This window comes from Camellia sinensis, chromosome 11 (genome assembly GCF_055761805.1).
Source record: "Camellia sinensis isolate YWXY chromosome 11, ASM5576180v1, whole genome shotgun sequence".
Taxonomy (NCBI): domain Eukaryota; kingdom Viridiplantae; phylum Streptophyta; class Magnoliopsida; order Ericales; family Theaceae; genus Camellia; species Camellia sinensis.
In genome coordinates, this window is record NC_138971.1 from 60,062,825 (window position 1) to 60,088,184 (window position 25,360).

The 25,360-nt window shown below is 32.9% G+C and overlaps 3 protein-coding genes across 6 annotated transcripts in view; 2 read left to right on the top strand and 1 right to left on the bottom strand.

Moving 5' to 3' along the window:
• LOC114301643 (protein NUCLEOLAR COMPLEX ASSOCIATED 4) overlaps positions 1-23,788 on the bottom strand; it is a 131,526-nt gene extending 107,738 nt beyond the window's left edge. Inside the window, exons 1-4 of one of the 2 annotated variants that reach the window (XM_082893991.1) lie at positions 23,646-23,788; positions 23,413-23,468; positions 21,645-23,279; positions 21,155-21,213 (exon numbers count right to left, since the gene is read on the bottom strand). In XM_082893991.1, the coding sequence (XP_082750117.1) occupies positions 21,155-21,213; positions 21,645-21,668 (83 nt within the window). In that variant the 5' untranslated portion in view covers positions 21,669-23,279; positions 23,413-23,468; positions 23,646-23,788. Of the gene's footprint in view, positions 1-21,154; positions 21,214-21,644; positions 23,280-23,412 lie in introns of both variants that reach the window. The other variant, XM_082893992.1, reaches the window with a different exon arrangement.
• LOC114299806 (DEAD-box ATP-dependent RNA helicase 1) overlaps positions 1-25,360 on the top strand; it is a 158,395-nt gene that overhangs the window by 66,014 nt on the left and 67,021 nt on the right. The window lies entirely within an intron of this gene.
• Positions 2,424-11,219, top strand: LOC114301638 (alpha-1,3-mannosyl-glycoprotein 2-beta-N-acetylglucosaminyltransferase). 2 transcript variants are annotated; one of them, XR_014343948.1, is made up of 16 exons: positions 2,424-2,631; positions 3,084-3,174; positions 7,467-7,501; positions 7,611-7,687; positions 7,783-7,828; positions 7,934-7,996; positions 8,228-8,294; positions 8,398-8,466; positions 8,583-8,652; positions 8,754-8,815; positions 9,211-9,300; positions 9,398-9,492; positions 9,929-9,995; positions 10,092-10,130; positions 10,219-10,389; positions 10,894-11,219. XR_014343948.1 is itself a non-coding variant. In XM_082893990.1 (16 exons), the coding sequence occupies exons 2-16, from the start codon at positions 3,126-3,128 to the stop codon at positions 10,999-11,001; spliced, it is 1,104 nt and encodes a 367-aa protein (XP_082750116.1). In that variant the 5' UTR covers positions 2,424-2,631; positions 3,084-3,125; the 3' UTR covers positions 11,002-11,219. The 2 variants fall into 2 exon arrangements, 1 of the variants encoding a protein (XP_082750116.1); XM_082893990.1 differs by having other exon boundaries at positions 9,929-9,991.

The following is a 25,360-nucleotide window of genomic DNA, read 5'->3' on the forward strand; positions in this document are numbered from 1 at the left end:
TAAAAGGAAATGGCATTATTATTCCTTAAATATGTTTTGATTAAAAAGGAAAATTTGTGGAAAGTGAAAGAAAAAAATAATAACAATTTCGAAATTTTGAAAGAAATGGATAGAAAATTTTGAAATTTTAATTATAGATAATTTTTATATAGACAAAATTAGATTTTCTTGTGTTTTGCCATTTTTTTTTCAAGAAATTATAAAGTTAATTACGATAATAATATACAAGAAAATTATTATTATTATAGATAATTATTTATTCATTATGTAAAAATTATTTGTTCCTAAAAAAAATCATATAACATTATTAAAAAAATTTAACTTATCATAAATTTCTTAAACCCTAATTTGTTAAACCATAACTCTCATTTCTGATTTCACAATTTAAAACCCTAACCCTAATTGAAAAATGATTGCACATTCATCAATTCAAAACCCTAACCGTAATTGAAAAACGATTTCACATTCATCAGTTCAACATCCTAATTCAAAACCAAAACCCTCACTTCTGATTTCACATTCAATAGAAAACCATAACCCTCATTTTCTCATTTCAAACATAATATCTAAATTTTTCTAAATAGATTGAACATTCAACATATGTCACATTGAACAGAAATCTGATTTCACATTCAACAGATTTCACAATTATGAACATATTTAAGATAAATATAAACCATTCAACATTCACATTCAACAGATTTCTAAACAGATTTCACAAATATAAACCATAATCCTTATTTAAGATTTAAGATTTCACATTCAACAGATTTCTAAACTATTTCACAAATATAAACCCTAACCCTTATTTAAGATTTAAGATTTCACATTCAACAGATTTCTAAACAGATTTCACAAATATAAACCCTAACCCTAATTTATTATTTCTGATTTGACAACATTTTCACATTCATGAACCCTATTCTACCAACATTACACGAAATATCTAAATAATGAATCTAACACAAAACACCAAAGTTGGCCAAAAGTGCCCGAAATTGTAAAATTATTGGGTATGGTATGGTTTAATTTTAAAATGTCCAATTGCCGAAAATTGTAAAATGTCCAAATGCCCAAAATTGGCTTTCATTTTTTAAGTTTAATTGGGTATGGTTTAAAAAAAATTGTAATGAAATTAAATTATTAAAATTATTCAACCAATTTGACCCAAATCATTTAGGATTTTATTTTCTCTACGTTTTGACATAATTTGTTCCTAAAAAAAATCATATAACATTATCAAAACAATTTAACTTATTATAAATTTCTTAAACCCTAATTTTTGAAACCATAACCCTCATTTTTTATTTCACAATTTAAAACCCTAACCCTAATTGAAAAATGATTTCACATTTATCAATTCAAAACCCTAATTCAAAACCAAAACCCTCATTTCTCATTTCACATTCAATCGAAAACCATAACCCTCATTTTCTCATTTGAAACATAATATTTAAATTTTTCTAAACTTCAGGTTCATTCAACGGATTTCACATTCAACAGATGCCATAAATGTAATCCTAATTTCTCAAATTTCACATATACATTAACCAGATTAAGAGAGTATTTTTAAATCATATTAGGGTTTTAACCATAGAACGATTATGGCATTTTCACAATTCATTTAGGATGAATTTAGAGTATTTTTATGGCATATGTAACAAAAATCTGATTCAATTCGAAGTTAATGTTAAATGTTAGATTTAACCATAGAACGATTTAGAACTATATTCATGAACCCTATTCTACCAACATTATACCCACTTTCACAACCACAAAAAACACAATAAAGTAGATCAAGAGAGAGAGACAAAAGGCATACCAACGAGAGAGAGGACAAAGAGCAGAAAGGGAGCTCGTGCACAGCGAGAGAGAGAGCAATAAGAGCAAGAGAGAGAGAGCAGGAGCGAACTGTGTGTATAAGAAGCGTGAATGCAAATGACGGGGCTGGGGAGGTTTTATAGCAGTTCTAAACTCGTGGTTACAAACCACGAGTTCACTTAAAAAAATTGTATAAAAATCGTGGTTCGAAAGAGCGAGTTCAGAAGAAATATGTTTTTTGATAAAATCGTGGTTAGGAAAAGCGAGTTCAGAAATAAAATATTTTTTTGATAAAATCGTGGTTAAAAACAGCGAGTTTAGAAGAAATTTTTTTTTGATTAAAATTGTGGTTTGGAATAGCGAGTTCAAAATTAATTAAAAGCGCGTTTTGTAATCACGATTTTAAGATTTCCCAACTTCCACGCGAGAGAGGCGTACATGTGTTGAAATCGTGCTTCACAACCACGATTTAGCTTATTTTGGAAAATCTTTCAAAACTAGGCTTAGTTTGAAAATTAATTTACTATTTTGGCTTATTTAGGGAAATGGCCCTTATTCTTTATGATAATATGATGGATGAAAAAGACGAAATATTAATTATTTAAGTTAGCTGATTGAACATGAATGGGCTCACTCACTCATGAAAATTCAATGCTCACCTGAGAAGGCAAAGGCTTGGGAAAGTCGGCAATCACACCAAACATAACGTGTCTTGATTGATTTGGTCGAATTGAATTCCACACTCCACAACAGAGTTCGAAATCAAAAATAAGAATTGCTCCATTGTCGAAGCTCCATTGTTAAAAAGGGGTAAAATGGTTTGATTCTTATCCTTTTTAGGTAGTTTGATTTGAATCCCTAATATATATGTATATATATATAATACATGTTATGTTTGTGAACATTGTGCTCAATATGTACATGTAATAATATGTATCTGTATAAGGAACTGAACATTCTATTCTATGCTGTATTTGCAATGTTTGTTCCTCCTTTGTATAATCTGATGTAGATTCAGAGCAGTGAATTCTTTTATGCATATTATTGCAAGCAAAATATGATAAATCCATCTACATGGTATTTGATGAGAATAATCAAAAATCATAATTCATCTGTTTGAAATGCTTAGTGATTGCTTTATGTTCCCTTTGCCTAACAATGTCTAGGTGTCCTGGAATCTGTTATTCAGAGAAATTAATCACTTCCAGACGTGCTAGTTGTACAATCCCTCCTTACCTATAATGTTTATTTGATCATAACAGGTGTAATCAGAAAATTATTATACAAGCCAAACGCGATTAATAATGGATCAGATTAGCATTCAGAAAGGAAGAATTGTGACCCTAGAAGAAGGTATGGTATATTTCTGATTGCTATTTCTCTCTCTCTCTCTCTCTGATTTTATCTGTTGCTTCCATTCAAAGGAAGCAGCTAGAGAAAGGCCATACATATAAATCTTATCCTAAGTGAGCATGTTGTGATATCTTTTGATCAAATCAAACATGTGTACAAAGATGTTAATAAGTGATGCACAAGGTAGAGGTCCACTATTCGAGTCCAGATCCTCTCCTTGCCTTCCTACTTGCAACGGTAGAGATGCACTCTAATTTTTTTTTTTTTTTTAAATAGCCAGATCTGAACCGTTGAATCATCTTAGGGTACATCTCTAACGTTGCAAGTTAGGAGGTAAGGAGCGAGAGCAATGAGAGGATCCTAATTCCCACTATTCGGCTCACACACAGTATCTTTCCACCATGTGGAGGCTTAATTTATATTTATAATTTTATAAATTAAAGTCTTTAGTGTTTAATATTATTTTCTTCTTGTTATTAATTTTTCTATTTTATTAAGGTTAACCTATATATAATAGGCTTTGGTATCATATTAGGCAGCCTTCAATTAATGAAATTGACAGTTGTTTAAGGTTGCGACCTTTGTGTGATTAGGATTGTGGCCCTTGCGTGCTTCTCTTCCTGATTCTCTCTCCTATTCTTTCTCTCTGTTCTAATTCAGGGAGAAGTTTAAGTGTCACAATCCCAACCCGTCCCAAACAGGATGGCGTTGTGACCGGCCAGTAGTCATAGACTATCAAGGGCCTAACTTTCAAAACAAGTTGGAGTCTTAGGATAATTGGGGCAATTTTTTTTATATTTTTGAGTGCGGAAGCCATTATTTGTTTATATTGAGTCCATTCGAAACATCCACTCAAAGCAGTGCATAACTACATGAAATGAAAGCATTCATTCCTCTTGGATCATTATCTTACATTATTGCATAGTCTAAACGACAAGGTAAAATAAGCACATATGACAAGGCTTTACAAATCTATCACAACCATACAAGACCAGTTTCTATTCAAACTTCTCTTCGTAATCCAACTCTTCATCACCTACATATATTTAAGAGAGAGGGGTGAGCCATTGCCCAGTGAATAATATTACAATTTAGTGGTAAATGAATGAATTCCAATCTCATTTGCAAAGCATAATATCATATCATATTTTCAAAAGCATTCGAACATTTCTCATCATAATATTTCATAATCAAAACATGATAGCACGGTACATCCATTAGGGCGAAGCGAAGGAATAACCGGTTTGATCACCGATTAAACAACCCACTCTCAGGTGGCGAAGGAGATCGCAATAATGGCCATAGTATATTTAACTGTCCCCCAATAGTTAGGACTATCTAAAGGATGCCACAATAGATTTATCAAAATATAGGATATTCATTCATTCGGAAGCAAAATAAGGATTTCACAAAATATGATATATCATCGAGTTTACAAAAAAAATTTCAAACATAACTTTATGCTGGAAATTTGTGTTAATGCATATAATAAGATAGTGGCATATGATAGTGGTGTTGGTGGTAGATAGTGGCATGTATAGAATATGATAGTGGTGTTGGTGGTATATAGTGGCATATATATAATATGATAGTGGTAGATAGTGGTAATATATAATATATAAGTGGCATATAATGGGTTATAATGATGTTTGTATTATCTCCTATATAAGGAGTGTCATTTGGTCTTGTAAAATAAGAAGTTTTGAATATAACAGAAATATATTCCTTCTTCCTCATATTTTCGGAGTTCTTCTTCCTCATATTTTCTAAGTCTTTACAATAATATTATTCACACATGGCTTGCAAACAATGAGGTTTTCCCCCCTCCGAGTACTTGACCTACACAAAGCATAAGCAAGACGTTGAAAGCACTTAAACTAACAAGCTTCTAAATTCATTTCAGGTGTTCTAACTTAACTTTGTGTTTCTTAATATTTTCTTAGATTATCCAAGACTTTTCTAAGCCTAATTCAAATCTAAATCAAGTGTCAAACATGTATCAAATGTGTGGCTAGAAGCACCCTACGTGATTAAGGCCTGAAGAATGTTGAAGTGTGTCAAAGATGTAAGTTGAAGGGCCCTAAGTATTCCACATCAGTTTCATATACTATGCATTGAAAAATATCATGTTTAGGTATTTAAGGTTTAAGGAAATAGGAAGAAATGAAAAGAACTAAGTTATGAGAGGAATTAGCATGAAATGGTTAGGAAGAAAGTAAGCAGCCTTCACTAATTTAAACATATCTTTTTGAATATTTGGAATTTGGATGTGAGACTACCACCATTGAAAACTAAACTTCCGGGACTTGAATTTAGAATCAAGAATCACGTAAAACCGAGTTTGGGTGAGAGATATACCCATTTGAAGTTGCGCTGAAACAGAGGTTATGCACGTGCAGGACAAGGTGCGGGAAGGTTAGGGCACATGCGGGAAATCTGGCCGCACGTGTGGTTATTTCAAAATGCAAAATGGGTTCTGGAGGGTTGGGCCGCATGTGCGGGAAATCTAGGGCACGTGCGGGAAATTCTTGGTTGGATGGGCTGAAGTTGTTCTTCATGTTCTTGAGGTTCCTAACTCCAATTTCTTCACCTAAAAGCCTCAAAACATGATGTATAATGCTCCAAAACATGAAAGTATGATACAAGATTCATGAAAACTCAATTGTATGCAAGGATTTCAAGATTAAACTAACAAAAAAATAAAATTTTATTCAAGAGCTCTTTAATTTTTTTTCTCTCTTCCACTTTCTTTCATTTCTTCATTTTCATTCCTTTAAAACAAGATTTTAAGGCTTCAAAACATGAATAAATGATGTGGGTTTTGTAGGAAAACATTCATATGCAATGAATTTAAAGTTTACACCAATCAAAACGTGATTTTCTTGCAAATTTTTTGAACCCTTCCTATTTCTCAAACTCTTTCCTATCTTCCTCAATTTCAATCTCTCAAAACTTAGTTTAGATGATCTTCTAGCTAGATTATAGCAACAATACAAGAAAGAGGGTTGAATTTCTTACCTATTAATGATTTTCCTTGAATTTCTAGGCTTCGAATTGAAGCTCCTTTGATTTTTCTTCGATTTCCTCTCTTTTTCCCTTGTTTTTTTCTTCTCCTTTGTCTCCTTTGTTCTTCTTTCTTCTCCTTTTGTTTTAACTCTACAGATTTTCTTCTTCTTGTTTGGTTTTATTGAGTTAAGGCAAGACAAAAGTTAAATAATACAAAAAGGAAGGTGCTTGTTTGCTTCACCTATGTGTATGCTTCACCAAATCCTAATTTATTTGCTTAGTTTAGCTTAGCTTAATCAAGTTTACCTTATTATTTTACTAATTGTCCCATTAGCTTAATTAACCAAGCTTTAGTCCTAACCAATCATGCTTACTCTTTAATCCTTATTAGCCTAAATAAACTCTAGAGCTCTCTCTCTCTCTTTCTATATTCTTCTCTTTTGTTTTGTAGGAAATGTTGAGGTGTGTGTATGCATCACAAAGGATTAATTAGCTTAGTCAATCAATCTTAGTTATAATTAATCACGTTTAATCTCTAATTAATCAAGGCTTAACTTAATCTTGCTTAGCTTAATTACAATTACAGTTTACTAATTCTACTTAATTAGCACTAATCCCGATTAGTAAAAACAATATAGCATCAAAATGGCATGCACATTAGTCTAAGAGATCTTTAAGCTCCTTGATTAGTGAATAGGGAAACTCAAAATTTACTAAATTCAACCTAGAAGTCCTTCCCTAACTCTCAATACAAGACATAAGGATTTCCATGTTCGAAGCTCTATATTAACATATACTTTCAAAACTCATTCTCAAGTATATTCGTTGGTTTGTCTTCTCAAGGCATGTTTCTCACTTTTAATTCTTAAGAAGTTTTAATTCAAGTAGGCATATAACATAAGGCGGGGCTTAGGGTATTCAAGGATGAATAATAATATAGTTATAGCACGTGACATTCGTTGGGGTGCCACATTACGTTTAAAACTCTCCTTTTATTCTACAATCTTCCTTTTGATCCTATCTTCTCTTTTATCTGAGTGAGAGCTTTTGCTGCTTGGTTTTTCCCTTTTTTTTTTTCCTGATAGTATTGTTCATATACAATGCACTCTATTATAAATTATAATACACGGTCACCATTTGAGGTGTAGTTGTTTAACAAATTTGAAAAACTTGGCTCAAATTCTGAGCCTGTTACATTATTCCCCTGCACATTTTTTATTTAACTGATGTGTATGCTTGTGCATTTTTGTTTGTAATTTGATAGTTATAATGTTATCATGTTGCAGGGAATGGCCTTGAAAAAATAATAGACAAAGTACAGGTTTGGATGGAGTGGAGGTTTTTTCAATTTAATTCTTCTATTTTATATATTTATTTATTTTTCTGTTTAAAACTCATCACATATGCATCCCTCTTTTCTGAATTATTAGGCTCCAGTTGCGGCAGTTGTGGTTATGGCTTGTAACCGTGCTAATTATCTTGAAAGGGCTCTCAAATCTATTCTAAAGTATGCTTAATATTTGTGAGCATTTTCTAGTGCTCCTGATTAATTTGCTCATATTTCAACTAACTCACGGTTACAAAATTCTTCATATTCTCCAGACATCAAAGTTCTGTTCCTTCAAAGTATCCCCTTTTTGTATCCCAGGTACTTTTTTAAGTAGGGATTCTAGTCAACACAAGTTTAGATATATTTGATTGGTAATGAGAGATCAGGAAGGACAAGACAGCTAAAGCTAGTAAATTTCTGTAGGATGGAGAAGATCCTGATGTCAAAAGTAAGGCTTTGAGTTACAATCAGCTAACCTACATGCAGGTAAATTATTTTGATTCTCTAGAGAGGAATGCTGATGACAAGAGTATGGTTCAGCAAATTTTCATCAACTCATACATTTGTCAATTAATTTTATGCCATGGAAAGCTCCTTTCAAGAAACATATAAATCTTGTGTTAGAGATGCCATATGTTTTCATGACGTAATTTCTACCCTTTTGTGAGACTTATTGTTAATATGTCTAGCTTAAACACTAACTTCAGTTGGTTGCAGCACTTGGATCATGAACCAGTGCACACCGAGAGGCCCGAGGAAATGATTGTATACTACAAGATTGCACGTAAGGATTTATCTTTTTCGTCACTAACTAAAAAAAAAAAAAAAAAAAAAAAGGTCCCCTTTAAGCATCTTTGTTGATGTCTTTTAATGCTGGTGTTTTCTAGGTCATTACAAATGGGCACTGGATCAATTGTTTTATAAACTTAACTTTAGTCGAGTTATCATACTTGAAGGTGCAAAAATGTTGCTTTGTGCTGCCTTTTTTACTTTCTCTCTCCTTTATTTTTATTTTTATTTTTCAATGGAAATGTTAAGTAATTGGCTAAAAATAAATTTCCATGGAATACAGATGATATGGAAATTTCCCCTGATTTCTTCGACTATTTTGAGGCTGCAGTTGCACTCCTTGAAAGTGATAAGTGAGTCCTATTATGAAGTACATTTCGTTATTTGAAGTTCAAGATCGGAGTCTGCAACCTCTAACTATCTTTTTGCTTTTGTTTGTATGAATCCAAAATAGGTCCATCATGGCTGTTTCTTCATGGAATGACAATGGACAAAAGCAGTTTGTGCAGGATCCTTGTAAGTTCATTTGGTGCTTGTATCGGTAAATAATTATTCTTCTAGAACTAAATGTAAAGCGAACTGATAAACCTGCATAGAGGTTACAGTTATTAGTCATTTTGCAGTAACTCCAAGGAGTTTTTGTCCCCCAGGGACTTCTCAGTGGCTTAGGTCGCATTCCCTTCCATAGATTCCAGTTCAAGTCTCCTCAACTGACCTATTAAAAAAAAAGTTTACTTTGGAGATTTTTGCTTCCAAGGTTCTTGTGAAGGCATTATAACTTTCATGTTTGGATTGAAATTAGTTTACTTGATTCTAGCAGGCAAATGAATGTTGCATCGTATAAAGATTATTCTTTAAATCAGAAATCTTGAGAAATTGTTCTCTTATCAGCTTTATTTTACACTTTGTAGACATGCTTTACCGTTCAGATTTTTTCCCTGGACTGGGGTGGATGCTGGCTAAATCTACGTGGGATGAACTCTCTCCAAAGTGGCCAAAAGCATATCCTTGTGGTGTATTGAGTCATAGTTTGTTGTTCATACTTGCATATTACTTCAATGCATCTCTTTTGAACATTTTCTTTGACATAATTTTTCACTTATTGGGATGATTGGTTGAGGTTAAAAGAGACTCACAAAGGTCGACAGTTTATCCGTCCAGAAGTGTGCAGAACATATAATTTTGGAGAACATGTATGTACAATGTTCAGAAGTGATTTTGTGCTTTGTGAAACAACATTACTCACTCAGAAAACTTAAACATTTTTTTGTTATCATTGCTATAAAATTAGAACCATGTCATTGCTCAAGATATTGTTCTAAATGTATGTTGCTTTGAAATTTGGCACCGGGATAAAAATTTATTGTTGAAGATTGACTCTTAGTTATTTCTCACACAAACGAAGTTACACCATGCATGCACGCACCCACCCACACACACCCTCTGCATCCATGCGTTACCTTGTTCACCCATTTCCTGACAAAGTAAACACATCGTCATATTTCTTCTATAACAATAATCATCTTTAAATAGTTTTGACATTTAACGTTAATTATTATTCATTGTTTCCTACAGCTATGGTTTCCTGACAACCTTGCTTATTTTTGTCTTACTCTGATTTCCTTGCAGGGTTCTAGTTTGGGCCAGTATTTTAAACAATATCTTGAGCCAATTAAGTTGAATGGTGTTCAGGCATGTGAGCATTTTTTATTTATTTTTTTTGCATAGAAAATATGATTTTAGTTTGTGCACAATTCTTATAGCATCGATGATATTTTACTTTTGCTGAAAGGTGGATTGGAAGTCAATGGATCTGAACTACCTGATGGAGGTATAAGATACATTTGAAAATGGCTGTCTGAGGTGAACTCAGAATTTACTGTATTTATGCCTAAATTTTTTAACCCCCACTTTTTCAGGACAAGTATGTTAAGCACTTTGCTGACATGGTTAAAAATGCAAGACTTGTCTGTGGAACTGATGATGTTCTGAAGGAATGTAATATAGATTGTGATGTGCGCATTCAGTACAAAGACGAGACAGATTTTGAACACATTGCACGTCAATTTGGCATTTTTGAAGAATGGAAGGTAGTGCAACTTCCAATTCATTTATCTAACAATAGAAACCGGGTGATTTTGTTGATTGATTTTTAGTATGGATCTGAAACACAATTTATTGACACTTGCACACACCTTGTTGGTTCTTAAAAAATGGCTATGGTACCTTTTTTTTAACTTCATTTTCTTCACTAAATATAGAAAATCTTAATATTGGGTCAATGTTGTGCTTGACTAATTTCGTAAGACAATATCTGGATATGTATTTTGACTTTGTGAATTAAGCACCTTTAATGAAGTTCTTGTTTCCTATTGAACTAAAGAATTCAAATAATGTTGAACTTCTCCCTCTATCTCTCTCATGCTTTGATACGCTTTCTTGGAGATGCAGAATTATACATTTTTTTAATCATTTAGAATTTGAAGGCCTTTTTCACACATGTACACAATATGGTTGTTCTGACGGTAGTCTCATTGTTTGAAATTGTTTCCCCTTCAAAGAAATCATAACCATTGTTTTGTGTCCTTTCCCAGGATGGCGTGCCAAGAACAGCGTACAAAGGAGTAGTTGTTTTCCGATACCAAAGCCCAAAGCGTGTATTCCTTGTTGGCCCAGAATCTCTCCAACATCTTGGGATTTAACATGCTTAGTAATGATTGAGGTTTAGTGATTGCAAGTCGTATGCATTCATAATGCAATCTTAAGTTATTATGTTTTGTAGAATCAATTTGGAACAGAGATCTAGAGTATATAAATGTTATGTATACTAATGTCCATGAAGGTCTCTTTTGTTGACGGATTTAGTAAATAAGTTAATAGTTTTTGAATAAAAAATTATCCTTAGAATGAAAAAAGAAAATAACAACTTTAGTAGTGATTAGCATTTCATTTTTAAAAATATAATTTCAAAATTGAAATTGTATTCTTTGATCTCACGACTTTAACAAAATAAAATTAAATAAAACATACATTGGTAAATTTCTTCAAAATACCTTGTATCAAGTAAATAAATTAAAGGGTAAATTAACAATATTTCCTTACAATTTGCTTAATTACATATTAGCCTATGTTTTTTATTTAATAATTACATCTTTACTGTTGGTGAATGAGGGCTATTTCACAAGTATTTCTTACAAATTATCCTTTTCTTTCACTCCAGAGAACTTGGTTTTTGTTTGCTATTTTTTCTTAAGCCTATTTTCCAGTCTAAAGACAGGAAGTGATGACATTAAAGGAAACAACATCAAAAAAACAAAAAAAAAAAAGACAGGAAATTTATTTGGAAAAACCACTTACACTAATTGCTTATGAGAAAATTTTCAAAATAAAAACGTTACCCTAATATTATATTCAAATTTGAGGGTGTACGTACACAACAAATTGTGATTGTACAATAATATTACAAATGACTTAATGCCTATAACAAAACCATAACTAATCTTTCTTGCTTCTCATGTACAACTTTCCACGAGCATCCTCATTGATAATATGGATCAGGCTTTCTGGAAAATCAACCGGCTACAGAACAGCATCATTAACTCCAAGGTCCATCTATGCGAGATAATCTGCAGCCCGGTTAGATTCGCATCATGAATGAGAAATTTCGAATTAGTCGAACTTGTTTAGAAGTCGCCAAATGTGGTCCAATCCGCTATTAGCCGTTGAATGAAAGCACTGTTGCTCTTTCTTAATTGTTTTGACGACACTCAATGAATCAGACTCAATCCAAATATATTTAATACCCAGTTTGAACGCATGCATGAGACCTCTCCATATGGCCCATAATTCGACTATGAAGATGTTATGTACATCTTTGGGAGGAAGAACTAAGGAGACATAAGCACAAATAGGAAGACCATTGTAATCACGTAGAAGACCATCATAACTCGTGGTCCTAACATTATTTCGACCACCACGTATAGATCCATCAATGTTTAATTTAATCCAGCCGACTTTTGGTTTTTTCCATATACACCATTTTTCTGTTGCGAGAGAGTGTTGAAAAAACTTAAGGATGATCAAAGGTTGTTCATCATCGGCAGACAGGAACGTAGGGAACCACGGAGGTGGAGGTGGAGGTGGAGGTATTGGTGTCGGCAACGGCAACCACGGAGTTGTCGTCTCCATATCAATAAAGCCGAATCCACCAAATGAAGATGAGCGAACCCGAGTGTGTAACATCATATTACTAATATGTGATGAAAAACAAAGAAACCAACCCAAGGAAGAAGAAGAAGAAGATTACCGAAGATCACCAAGTGTATGATGTGTGAAGACCACCAAGAATGAATCAAGTTATTAAACCGTGAACACCAATCCAAGGAATGAAGTCACTACAATTGAAGTTGTGTAGTGTATACATACTAGTGCAAATCCTAGTTTGGCTGGATGACCAACACAATTAATAACCAGGCGAAATTATCAATAACCAGGCGCAATTATCACGCGTTATTGGACTCAAGAAAATTAATTCTCTTATCAATAGCTAGGAGCAATTATCAGACGTGTTATTGGACTCTCTCCAATCTTCCATCAGACTGGGTCATCCAGTCCGACCTAGTGGGCCTGTTTTTAGGTCCCGCTTCGATAATCTGAATCGTTCATGTTTTAAGATTTATCGAATACATCATCTCTATAAAAAAATTAAGTTAATCGGATAATAGAGACCACGTGTTTGGATTAATTTTGTATAAATCATTTATTCTCTCATCGTTTATTTTTTTCTATACAAAATTGATCCAAACACGTGATTATCGTTATCCGATTAACTTGATTTTTTGTATGAATGATTTAATCGGCGAATCTTAAAATATGAATGGTTCAAATTATAGAAACAAGGCTCAAATGTGAGTCCACTAGGTCCCACAGTACCTCTCGAATCCAATGGAGAAATGGAGAGAAGCCAGTCTCATTGCCCAATCCAACGGAACAAATTCAATAATAAAATGAATGGAGCTGATTTATTAGTACACATAGAATTATTTGATTAGTTGGATTATAGCATTGAATTGAGATTATTAATTCATAAAATTCACATTTCAATATTTGATTATAATTTTTGTTATCTAAATTAGTTTTCGATAGACATTCTATTCAACAAAATTAAACATATTATGAAAATTTTTTATTTTCATATTCATTGCAAAACAAATGTGATCTCAATAATATAGTTGGATAACCAATCATTCACTAATCTATCTATCTATCTATTTATCTATCTATACATTATATAAGCAAAATGAGATTTTTAGTGAAAAGAGTTAAGAGAGGTCCAAGTGTTCAATCTAAATTTCTTGATTTTTCAATTTAAAAAATAATTAATAAATCACGCACTAACACTTTCTATTTTAAACAAAGAGTGCATTCTTTATTTCTAAAATCATTCATTCCTTACCATCAAACAAGGAAGGAGTGTTCCAATTAAGAAAAAAATAATGAATAATGCTATATGCGCCAATTGGTATATCAATTAGTATACTAACAGATGGTGTAGCATAATTTTAGAAGTTTTGAGTATTTTAAATTTGTATAATGGGTGGGGTCGTAATTTTTTTATCTTTATCTTATATTTATAGAATCTCACTCTTACTCTTCCTTTTCAATTAAGTTTATTCGATTGAGTGCATTTCAAAAAAATTAATTAGTCCCGCATATTTATATAAATATAGTGAAATCACTCAAATCTATTATTTAAATACTCATCTAAATTAATATTATAGTATTTCGTTCATTTTTAACATGTTTAGTATTATTTATCACATTTTGTTACTTGCCCATGCATGCATAGCATGGGTTTTACGCTAGTTCTATATATTGATAATTCTTCACTATTAATATTAGAGAGATGTTACAATGTGCACCCTCAAAAAGGTGCATGTGATATGCTTTTCATAATTTTTTCACAAAATTTCATAACTTAAACCCAAAATATCATAATTTTTTTACTATAAAAATCATAACTTTTTTTCATTGAAAAATGTCATAACAAAATCTCAAAGTGTCATGGCAAAAATCACAAAATGTCATGACAATATCGTTCTTAACTTTAAGGTGCGCATCATAAATTTACTATTTATAAATTTACTACAAAATGTCATAACATACATTCCAAACAATCATAACATTCATCATAAAAAATCATAACTGTTTTACAATGTGCACCATTTGAAACAGTGCACATTGTAAATTTCTCCTTAATATTAACCATGTTAATTAAGGCCATAAATCCTTAACCAACCAATCATGATGGAGATTATTTTGGTAATGGTATGTCGGTATCATAATAACAAAATGAAACCAAAAGTTCTATATAGATTATTAAAATTTATTTATTATTTTAAATCTTAATAATTTATGTAATTTTAAAATTAGGACTCTCTTTGATAAATATGATAGGGTATTAAATCAATGAGTAAATAAAATTTGTTTAATTTGTTAATCTCTGTAGTGTATGTCAAATAAAATATAATAAAATAATAAATTTAATATTTCAAGAATTTTTTTTAAAGACATCAAATTTTGAAATACTAAATTACCACAAACTTTCAAATAAATTTAACATCTCTAAATTTGAAAATTTAGGTGAAAATATTAAACACATCCATACCACAAAAAACATGTATAGAGATTTACATAGCTCGGTAGAGAGTACACGTAGGGACAAAAAATAACAACAAAATTGACATTAATATGCGAATTCATATTAGACAGTTCACAAATTTCAATTTCTACAGCACAATTTCTTTTTGTTCACCGTGCATTCCATTTATAGCATGAATTTGTAGGAACTACAAGAAGGAAGGTGTGAACTACAAGAAGTAAACTAAAAAAATTCAATAGAAGTCAGAGCAAGAAAAAATTCATATTCAAAATATTGTAGGATGTTGCTAGTAGTTGTAGCTAGACTAGGCTAAACAAAGATGTCCTTGCGCCATTAAAGACGCAATGCAATCATCGAACATCTCTTCGATACACTTGAACTTGAATCCCAAACTTCTCAACTTAGAAGTGTTCAACTTATAATATGGCCTATCAAGTGCCTCGAACTTGAAATATAGGCCACATGTAAAAATCATCAGTTCATCAATCACTAATCCATGTACACATATAATCCATACATAATTGCTATATATAAATCTCCCCTCCCTTGATCATAGGATAATAAATACTCTCTTGTCACAAAAATTGAATATTTTCATACGAACTTTCATAAATTTTAATATTATGCATGTTTTCACTTCAAAAATGTCGTCAAAATTATAAATTAAAAAAAGAAAAAGAAAAAGATTTGGACCTTGGAACATCAATATTACAAGAGCAATGGAAGGTTTTACAAACTAATAATCTAAAATAGAACAGTTTAATGTTGATAACATTAATCTCTACTGAGAAAACAATACCAATCTCTTGGGAATGGGTACTGTTGGATAGCATCGAGACAACATGGAAACAAGCTCATTATTGTCGACAACAACTGAGCTACAAAGGTATCATCCATGCACATTTTTATGCTCATAAACAAGGATGTGGCAGAGTGCTACATCATCAATGTGCACATATCCCATCCTTCCATGCCAATGAAATTTCTCAGTCTTTCCTATTTATTTATTTGAAAGATCAAACACAACCAAACAATAAGTAAATTAGTGAAGGGTTTATAAATAGTACTGTCATTGTGCTTCCAAACTCCAGTTTGGTTACAAATACAAGTAACAAGATAACAGTTACTTAACACCACTGACTGAACTTTGGAAAGTGGAGAAAAATGGCAAGGGGTGAACGGTCACCAGATCGATCTTGTTATACTTGCAGAATTCCCATGCAGTCCTCTCAGCTAGGGTTTTAGATAAAGTATACCAAATCTTTCATATATAATAAACCAATTATGAGATGAAGGCCATATATATAAATATATATTAGTTAATGCAGCTGCAGGTAAGAGGCTGGTGTGATGAGTTTCAAATAAGTAGTGTGATATTATAATTTGTTTTGCTGGTACATGGAAGCAGGCCTATATAGTAAAATTGCAATGTTGGAATAATTTTAATTGGTTAATTAAGATAATATAATTAACCTGGAGTCTTTCACAGAGCTCCAAGATGATTCATCCAAAGGCACATTTGGGTCGAAATCATCTCTTGCCCTTACGGTTGAAGAAGATGAGGTGAGAATCACTCGATTTAGTGATGGATTCTTCTTACATGAACGCAAGATGTTCAATGTACCCTCAATTGCAGGTATCAAGATTTCAGCCTATTCCAATAATATTGCACCACTTCAAATATATATAAACTTGATGTATATACAATGCTAACAGTAACATGCTTAAAGATTGAATGATTGAATGAAGGGGCTATTAACACGAGCATGCCTTTGGATCAGAAGATGGTTGGGCCAAAACAGGGAAAGCAATATGGAAGACACCATGACATCCCATAATTGTGTCGTCAACGCTGCCCTCCTCCATTAGATCAGCCCTCACCAACTCAACTCTCTCCTTGGCTCCTTCCAGCCTCCACAGATGCCCCAATTTCTCATTGTTTCCTGCATACATCATAGCAAATAAACTTTAATTACAATATACACAAAATGCAGTTTTTGATTTGAGAGAGAGAGAGAGAGAGAGAGAGAGAGAGAGAGAGAGAGAGAGGGAGAGACAGATACCGGGGTCCCTAACTGTTCCAATGACATTATACCCAGACAAGAGAAGCCTCTTGATCAACCAAGAAGCGATAAAACCAGAAGCACCCGTCACGCATACTCTTCCTTTTGATTCAAACTTCTCGTCCATATTAGTTTCCTGTGCTCAATTAACCAATAATTCCAGCACTGCTTTCTCATTCTGATTGCAGGATATATATACATATATAAAAGGCAGCATGACCTTTACTGGTACATCAGCTTGGCATTGTTGGAGGGTAGGATGTGGAGAAGGCAAGTCATCTCAAGCATGTGAACTGTTGTTAAGGTTACAAGTAGGCAGTCCAACCAAAGAATGCCTGCATTTTATTATGCACTGCTTACACACCTCAACTTCAACTAAATTCAAACATTCAAACTGTAACTAAATTCAAACACCAATGGTGCAACTGCATGTATTACCCGACAAGTCCTCAAATGAAAAGTTAGGGATTCTAAAGTAAATTTGGAAAGATGATGTTTATTTGAAGGGGGGGTGGGGGGAGGGAATTGCCCAAAATGATAGATGTAATAACAATTAACATGTCCTTAACAGAACGTCAAACTAGGCCAACCAATTTTTGCTGTGTCCATTTGTTCTAATATATTTTCAATCATATAATGTTGAGATGGAGAAAATCTAAAGACATTCGTACAACTAATTATACATTAGAATAAGGAGATTTGGAGACGGAATTTCAATGCTTCATTGTCTTCCAAAAGATTATTACATTCACAACTATTACCATTATTATTCGTATTAACACCCATCTGACAAAAATCCCCATTTGAATGGATCCATTAAGAGGTGAAATATTAGCAACTCCAATTATATTAACATCTATTAAAAAAGAAAAGAAAAGAAAAGAAAAGGCACTGTAGAAAAATATGAAAAATGGAAAAAGAACCAAGTAAACGGCTTCCAAGCATATAAGCTACAAAATAGACATTGTCAATAAGTAAAAACTTGAGAACAAAAAAGACACCACTTGCTTCACGAGCACTCAATTCTCTGGCGCTTTGCAGAACCATGATCCTGATCTTCAGATATGTCTATGTTCTTGCTGTCAACACCACTAGTAAACAACTCGTCCTTTTCTTTATTTTGAAAGTCCAGCCAGCAAAATCAGACTCCGAGAACAAAGAGCTGGGAGTTGCCTTGTAGAATGCAAGTGGTACCTGTTTTACCCTTCGTCCAATCTGCAAGTGGATTAAGTTTTTATTTGAATTGAATCACATTAAGGAAAGCATAATTGAATTTTCTTTTTTTTTTTTCTTTTTCTTGTGTAAATAGATGCAAATATACCTCCACTCTAAATATTGTTGCATATGAACCAGAACTGAAATCTTTAACTGCAACTTCAGTCGTTTTACTTCTTACTGTCAAATCATTCTCAAGCGACAAAACAAATCTAAAAAAAGAAGAAAGTAGGTATTGTCAATGAAAAGGACATGCCAAATAATGTAATTAAAACACATTATTCTAAAGAATGCAAACAAGCATGCACATTCAAGAGAGGAAGCAGAGATGATCCGGTTAGAGCATGCACCTTGAAACAGGTGGGTGGTAGTGGTGACGGAGGGTATCAATCTCCCAAAGAGAACTTCCTGTACACATGTTGCCAATTGTTGGGCATTTTTTTCTTCTGAAAGACATAAAATGCTAACAAGAAAAGAAGAATAGCAGTCAAGAAGAATGAAAATTCATACATTAATCATACAGGATATTTGCAGACTGATGAAGGCGGGACAGTTACCAACTAAATAGTCAAATCAAACGAATAACATGATATAAAAGGTACAAATTTGTAGGGCCCGTAATTGTCAATAAGTAGGACTCCCGGGTTTTTGTAGACTTCACAACAGATAATAGCAGACAAAAAGACATCAAATATCCATAAGCCACAGGGAAGCATTAAACTGAAAATTGCTTCAATCTGTGCATCGTTCTCACAGGCCAGAAAGCTGAATGGATCAACAAAGTACTCAAGGTGACTAGCTACCAATGAAGTCTACTCCCAATTAGTTGGGATCGACAATATGGATCCATCTCAATGTCCTCATTTATAAATACATACTAGAAGGCTACACACAAGTGCGATGCATGTACAGAAAAGATGGCCGTAACCGTCATCTAAGCAGTTGCATAAGGTTAATTTGGATATGAGAAAATGCGTGACATAGCTTCAAAACATGTTCTGAATTGTGTGCTTTATATGATAGAATATATATATTGTTTTAAAATATAGAAGCAGAGCAAGAGAAACAATAGAAGCAGGTTCAAGAAAGTACTAGCCTTTATAAGGTCTTCCAAACTCAAACAAAAACACAAACGCAGTTATGCATATTAAAGATTTCTCTGCATAAGATTAATTTGGATATGAGAAAATGCATGTCATAGCTTCAAAACATGTTCTGAATTGTGTGCTTTATATAATGGAATATATATATATATATATAGTTTTAAAATATAGAAGCAGAGTAAAAGAAACAACAGAACATGCTCATAGTGGTTCAGAGTAGAAGCATCACACAAAAAAAAGGAGATTTCTATATATCTAAGAAAAGATAGAAAAATCAAGATATGCATCCAGTTAAAAATTCAACATGTGTTCATGGTGGTGCTGGTGGCATGGGGTGGGGCAAAGCCGATTATTCAAATACATGAAAATTTGCAGATCGCGAAGCAGAAACTTACTCATTGCATCAGTTTTTACAGGATTACTTCCCTCATGTTGAAATGATCAATGCCTGATTTTTTACTAGATATTTCTGGTTTGGTACAGGAGTCCTCGGTTTCACCATCCACCACTCTAGAATTATCTCTAGAAGTTCCATCACCATTCTCCTGCACAAAAATCAAAACTTCTTTCTTCTCAAATAGAAAATATTAAAAAATGCTGAGTGCAAGCACCTTCTGAATGCTGCTAAGGTACATAACGATTAAAAAATAATCAAAAGATAAAATAGATATAAGAAGAATATGATCCAACCCAAGTAAACTCAAATCTCTAAACTTTTAAGAATTGTAAAATGTACTAAATTCTCTAAACTTAAAGAATTGTAAAATATTCCATTTCAGTTCAGACATGAAAGCGTGAGTAGCATCACCTATCATATCAATTCCAGAATTCTCCAACCCACTATTCTATAAAGCATGAGCAGTGTCTACCTATCATAAGAAATTTGCATGCAATTCAAAACATATATATCATTCACACAATGCAGAAAACGAATTTCTCCACTTCATCCACTTTGCTTTAACTATATTAGCAATGTTCATAAATGGTCGATTCAAGATAAAAATGGCCACTTCAGCTGTAACCTAGGCATAATTTTCCACAATGCGATTCAATAATACCACATCATCCTTGTTCATCTTATACCTCTATTCTCCTGTACAAAGTATAGCTTCATAATTTTAACATACGATTTACCTTCACTACATGCATTACTATCAATGGCGTACCCTGGGACTCCAAAGTAAATAAATCCTTTGTTCAGCTTAAAAATTTATGCTAATTTTGCTATTATGAAAACATTGGGACAATGTATTTTGCCCTAGCATTTGGAGAGAGAGAGAGAGAGAGTCACAGTTTGTGTTCACATGCCTAATAATATTATACATAGCATAATTCCCCAGTTTCATTTGCAAGAATCCAACAACCATGATGTCATATATATTTTGCAAAGATTTCAAAGACAACAATTATGTTTATGCAAGAAGTTAAGTGCAAATTGCTACCCGATGAACCAGATAGTTGATTGAAGGATGTCTCCGTAAAAGGTTGTGAATCAAAGCAATAATGACAATTATTTAGTCCCTAAAAAAAAATTGTCCCTAATTTTGGTCTCTAAAACCTTAATTTTTTATAATGAACACTCCTGACGGAGGAACTGAAAGTGACAGTCTACTCAGAGAAGTTAGGATACTCAAGGCCATTTTGTGTCATAAGAACGTACAATCTGCTAAGAGCCATGACACTGATAACACCTCCAATCTCATATGATCTCGTCAGAAAATCACTGCATATTGTGAGGTAAAGTATCAGATGTAAGTATAAATTAAGTAATATAGCTTAGAAAAGAGAATGATATCTCAGCACGTGGGCTCACCATAACATGATTGGGTTTGACAAATAAGGGATAACTGCCTGATGAAGAGTAACAAGAACCTGAACATCAGAAGACAGGCATGGCAGGGAAACACACGTCATTAGAAAGTTGTGATAAGGATTAAATGAAACTAATAACTCAAAATAACAAAGAAAAAGCTACATAATGTCATATGAATGAAGAGTCAGATGGACATAACTGGCAGCATGAGGCAAAGGGAACGACGAGTTTTTCAACCAATCATTACCAAAAGCAGTTTAGAGATAGTGAAGTCTGAAAGATCAACTCAAATCCAATAATGAATTCACTTTATTGGCTCAAAATAACCATTAGAGAAAGAAATTAGAAAGTCAGTCTAAAAATCAATAGTGAAGACAAATCAAACCATACACCAAGAGTCTAACTAGATCCAAACAATAAAAAACAAAAAATACATATTAAACAATCAATATGCACAAGAGCAAGAAGTTATTGTCACTATGAGGTTTACCTCCTTGTACAAATCAATCGGCATTACTGGAAAATGCACTTTTAACGGCGTTTAAAAAATGCTGCTATAGGTACTAAAAACGTCACTAATTCTTTTTGTGACGTTTAGTACCAAACGCCGACAACGCGACCCTCACTATAGCTTTATGGCATTTAAAATACGTTGTTATATTAGTATGGGCGGCATTTTTAAAAATGCTGCCAAATGTCCTCCCCTAATGGTACTATGACATCACTATAATATTTAGCGACGTTTTTGAAATGCCGTCATATCTTTTTATTTAAAAATCTAACCATCAGATTTAAGGTTTAGGTGGCGTTTTGAGAAACGCTGTGATATCTTCTTCTTTTTTTCTTTTTTTAATTGTGCTAATTTTATGTGATTGAATAACACTAATATGAAATAATAAATCCTATTAAAATAGCAAATGCAGCATTAATTCACTTTCCCATTCAATTTAATATCCAATCACCATTACTTACAAAATAACATATCCACAAATGACGTTTTAACATTACCCGCAAAATAACATATTCAAAAATTGAATTCAAAATTCTCAACCAAAAAATTACTACTTTGGGCCACACAACATATCAACCAGACACCTCCCACCACTAAAATCCTAAAAAATAGATTATCAAATTAAAAAATATCAAAATAAAATGGAATTTTGAGTTTTATAACATTACAGTTGCGTTTGGTAGAGTTTCGTTAATATGATTTGAGAGTATGAGTTGTATTTTGAGTTTGTGAGTTTTGGAATTATGATTTGAGTGTGGAAAATTTGTTTGGTGAAATAGTTTTGAATTGAGTGGGGAATTTTTGATGTAGCATATGATATTTGATACAAAAACTTATAACTCATAACTAAACATACAACTCAAAATTCTATTAAAGCACATAAAAAAAATTTAAAAAGAAAAATATTTTTTTCGAATATATAAAAATTAACATATGTCAATTGCAAAAAAAAAAATTGCATTGTTCTGGTCAACTGGCCGGACGACCGGTGGGATGTCTGGTGGGACGACCGGTTAGGCCAAATTTGAAAAAAAAAAAAAAAATTTAAAAATCGCGCCTGAGACAGTTTTCTGCAGAGTTTTGGAAATACATTTTGAAAGCCATATCCAAACATGAAGTTGGAATGTATAGGTAGCATTATAGTTTGGAAATCATTCCAAACACAACCTACATTTCTTTCTTTCCTCAAAAACTGCCTTCCACACACGATGGGAAGGTTGAACCAATAAATTGATGTTTCACCTAAATTTTTTCCTTCACCATAACAAAATTTATTCATCACTGGACTTGAAACTGCAAGATTTTAAATGCTCAAACACATGTATTCAATTAGTTCATAAAGATAAAATTCCAATGGTGTCACATAAGAAAAACTGACAAAACCTGACATACCAACTCAATTGGTCACCAAACAAAACATATACTATGATCAAAAAGGCACAAAAAACTGTCAAAAATAAGTAGACCACAAAAAATAATAAATCAAGCCAAAAAAGTTGTAACCAAATGCTAAGAATACTACCAAATCCAGATTCTGATATTTTGTCACATATCCATGTTATAGTCATTGCACCACACACCAAAAGAAAACTTGTCACCATCACATGATTCACCCTGCAAATAGCACATAACGTAACAAAACACATGCCCTTTTAAGAGACCAATCAGAAACAAGCTAATAATTTTATCAAATCATTCACTAATTTACCAAAACGAATTAAACATGAGATTCTACTTGCAAAATTACCTGTGACCAGCTGCATAGATGGAATATGGAAGAGAATAACAAGAAAGAATCAGAGCCTCCAGTATAGCAAAGCCAAGTGACAGCCACCATCCGGAGAGATAAATTACCACACAAAAAAAAAAAAAAAAATGAAGTCAATATGGCTTGCAACCTTCATTGTAATGACCAATAACAGAATTGGCTATAAACAGCAAGGACTCATATCACTGCTTGAAATGAATAACTAAACACACATATAACTCTTTATCTTTTCGTGACCGTCCAAGCCTTCTTTCCGCAGCTTCACCAAAGAGGGAACAACGTGACAAAGTACCTACAAACATGATTGGTCGTACAGTATTAGTATTGAATGGCAAGTTCAATAGTGAAAAGATGAAAGAATAAATGAAGACAATAATCAAGTTAAGAAATAATGAACATGATGGGAGAAACTTTGGCAGAAAGCATGTAATCAATAGCAATCTTATTTCAAGTAGGAGAGCACATATCACACTGTCAGTAAGAAAACTATGGAAATTGAAGATGAAGATGTTGAATTGAGCTGCATAAGTTGTATATCATCCAGCTGGTAAGCATTAAAGTAATGTTGAACAACAGCAACATATAACATGGTTTTCATGGTAGTAGAAGAATAGAGCTCCACAGAACAAAAGCATTTGACAAACAGCTTCTCTCAATTGGAAAGAGACATTTTCTCCCCTTTGGATGATTAGTGCTCTCCCTAATAACTCTCTTTGCAGAGACCAAAGAATAAAGTCGAAGCAGAGAAAATAAAAAACTCAAAAAGAGAAAAATGGTGCAAACCTTTATCACCCCCTTCTTAGTTATTCAGAAGAGAGAGTAGTGATTTCTAGAGTCGGTGGACTGATATTGCCAATCAAAAACGAAATCGCTTGGTGGACTGAGATCACCAATCAAAACCCGGACAAAATTGTTTGGTGGACTGAGATGAAGCATACAACTGTGACACAACCGTGAATAACACTCACCCCTAGTTCGGGTCCCCTGATATTTTTTAAAATTTGGGGCCTTAGCCACCGCTTTGTGGCATTGCATAAGGGCTGGCTTTGAATATGTAGAATAAACAGGTTCAGGCATAATGCAAAACAATTATACATTGGTTACTAGGCTTAGTACCCAAGTAGACATTCAGGGGCAACCAAGCTCAACCCATTTAAGTTTACAAAAATTTAAGATGTTGATCACTGAAGCTACTCATCCACCCAAGTAACTAGCATCAACTGAAATTTGAAGGAAGCATACAAACTTTTACTGTCACATACTTGAAGTGATGCTGGAAATAGAAATCCAGGTATGCACATAAATATGTGTACTCGCATGCTCATACTAACCCGCATAAAACAGAGTAACATTAGCAGGCCACTAAAAATGAAGGATATATTTGTGCATAAAGCATAAAGCATAAAGCATAAAGCTGTGTTTAGTTATGAGTCCAAAAGTACCTGAGTGTTGCAAAATTGAGGGAAAAAAAAAACAAAAATCAAAGCTTCAGTAAAGACCAAAATAATAAAAACAGCATGAAATCATGACATATTACCCTGTATGTCATTCATAATCACCTAGTGATGTATGTTGTAGACTTTTAAATCACCTAGTGATTACATTAAATTTTCTTTTGGAAACTATGCTCCTTATTTATAGAATCATTATGCTACTGGGGAACAATTTTTTCCAAAAGAGAAGTCAACACAATCATGACCACATGGCCACTGAATTTTACTAATGAGAATCTATAAATATATTAATTTGTAAGCTTGGAAGCATTCTATCATTCATTATGCATAATCTTTTTATCTATTACTCATTGGAACAATTATTTCCATATTTATTTGTATCTAGACAGTAAGTTCCTTTTACAGTCGCATCTTTCACTCTTATTTCCTGCTTAAAGCCCCTAATCTTGTAACTGGAATAAGTACCAAAGATT

Bases quoted from the DNA above. Each gene is read 5' to 3' on its own strand.
- LOC114301638 (XM_082893990.1), top strand. From the start codon at position 3,126: ATGGATCAGATTAGCATTCAGAAAGGAAGAATTGTGACCCTAGAAGAA. The intron at 8,816-9,210 runs GTAAGTTCATTT...TACACTTTGTAG, and splicing joins GCAGTTTGTGCAGGATCCTT to ACATGCTTTACCGTTCAGAT. The intron at 9,493-9,928 runs GTATGTACAATG...ATTTCCTTGCAG, and splicing joins CATATAATTTTGGAGAACAT to GGTTCTAGTTTGGGCCAGTA.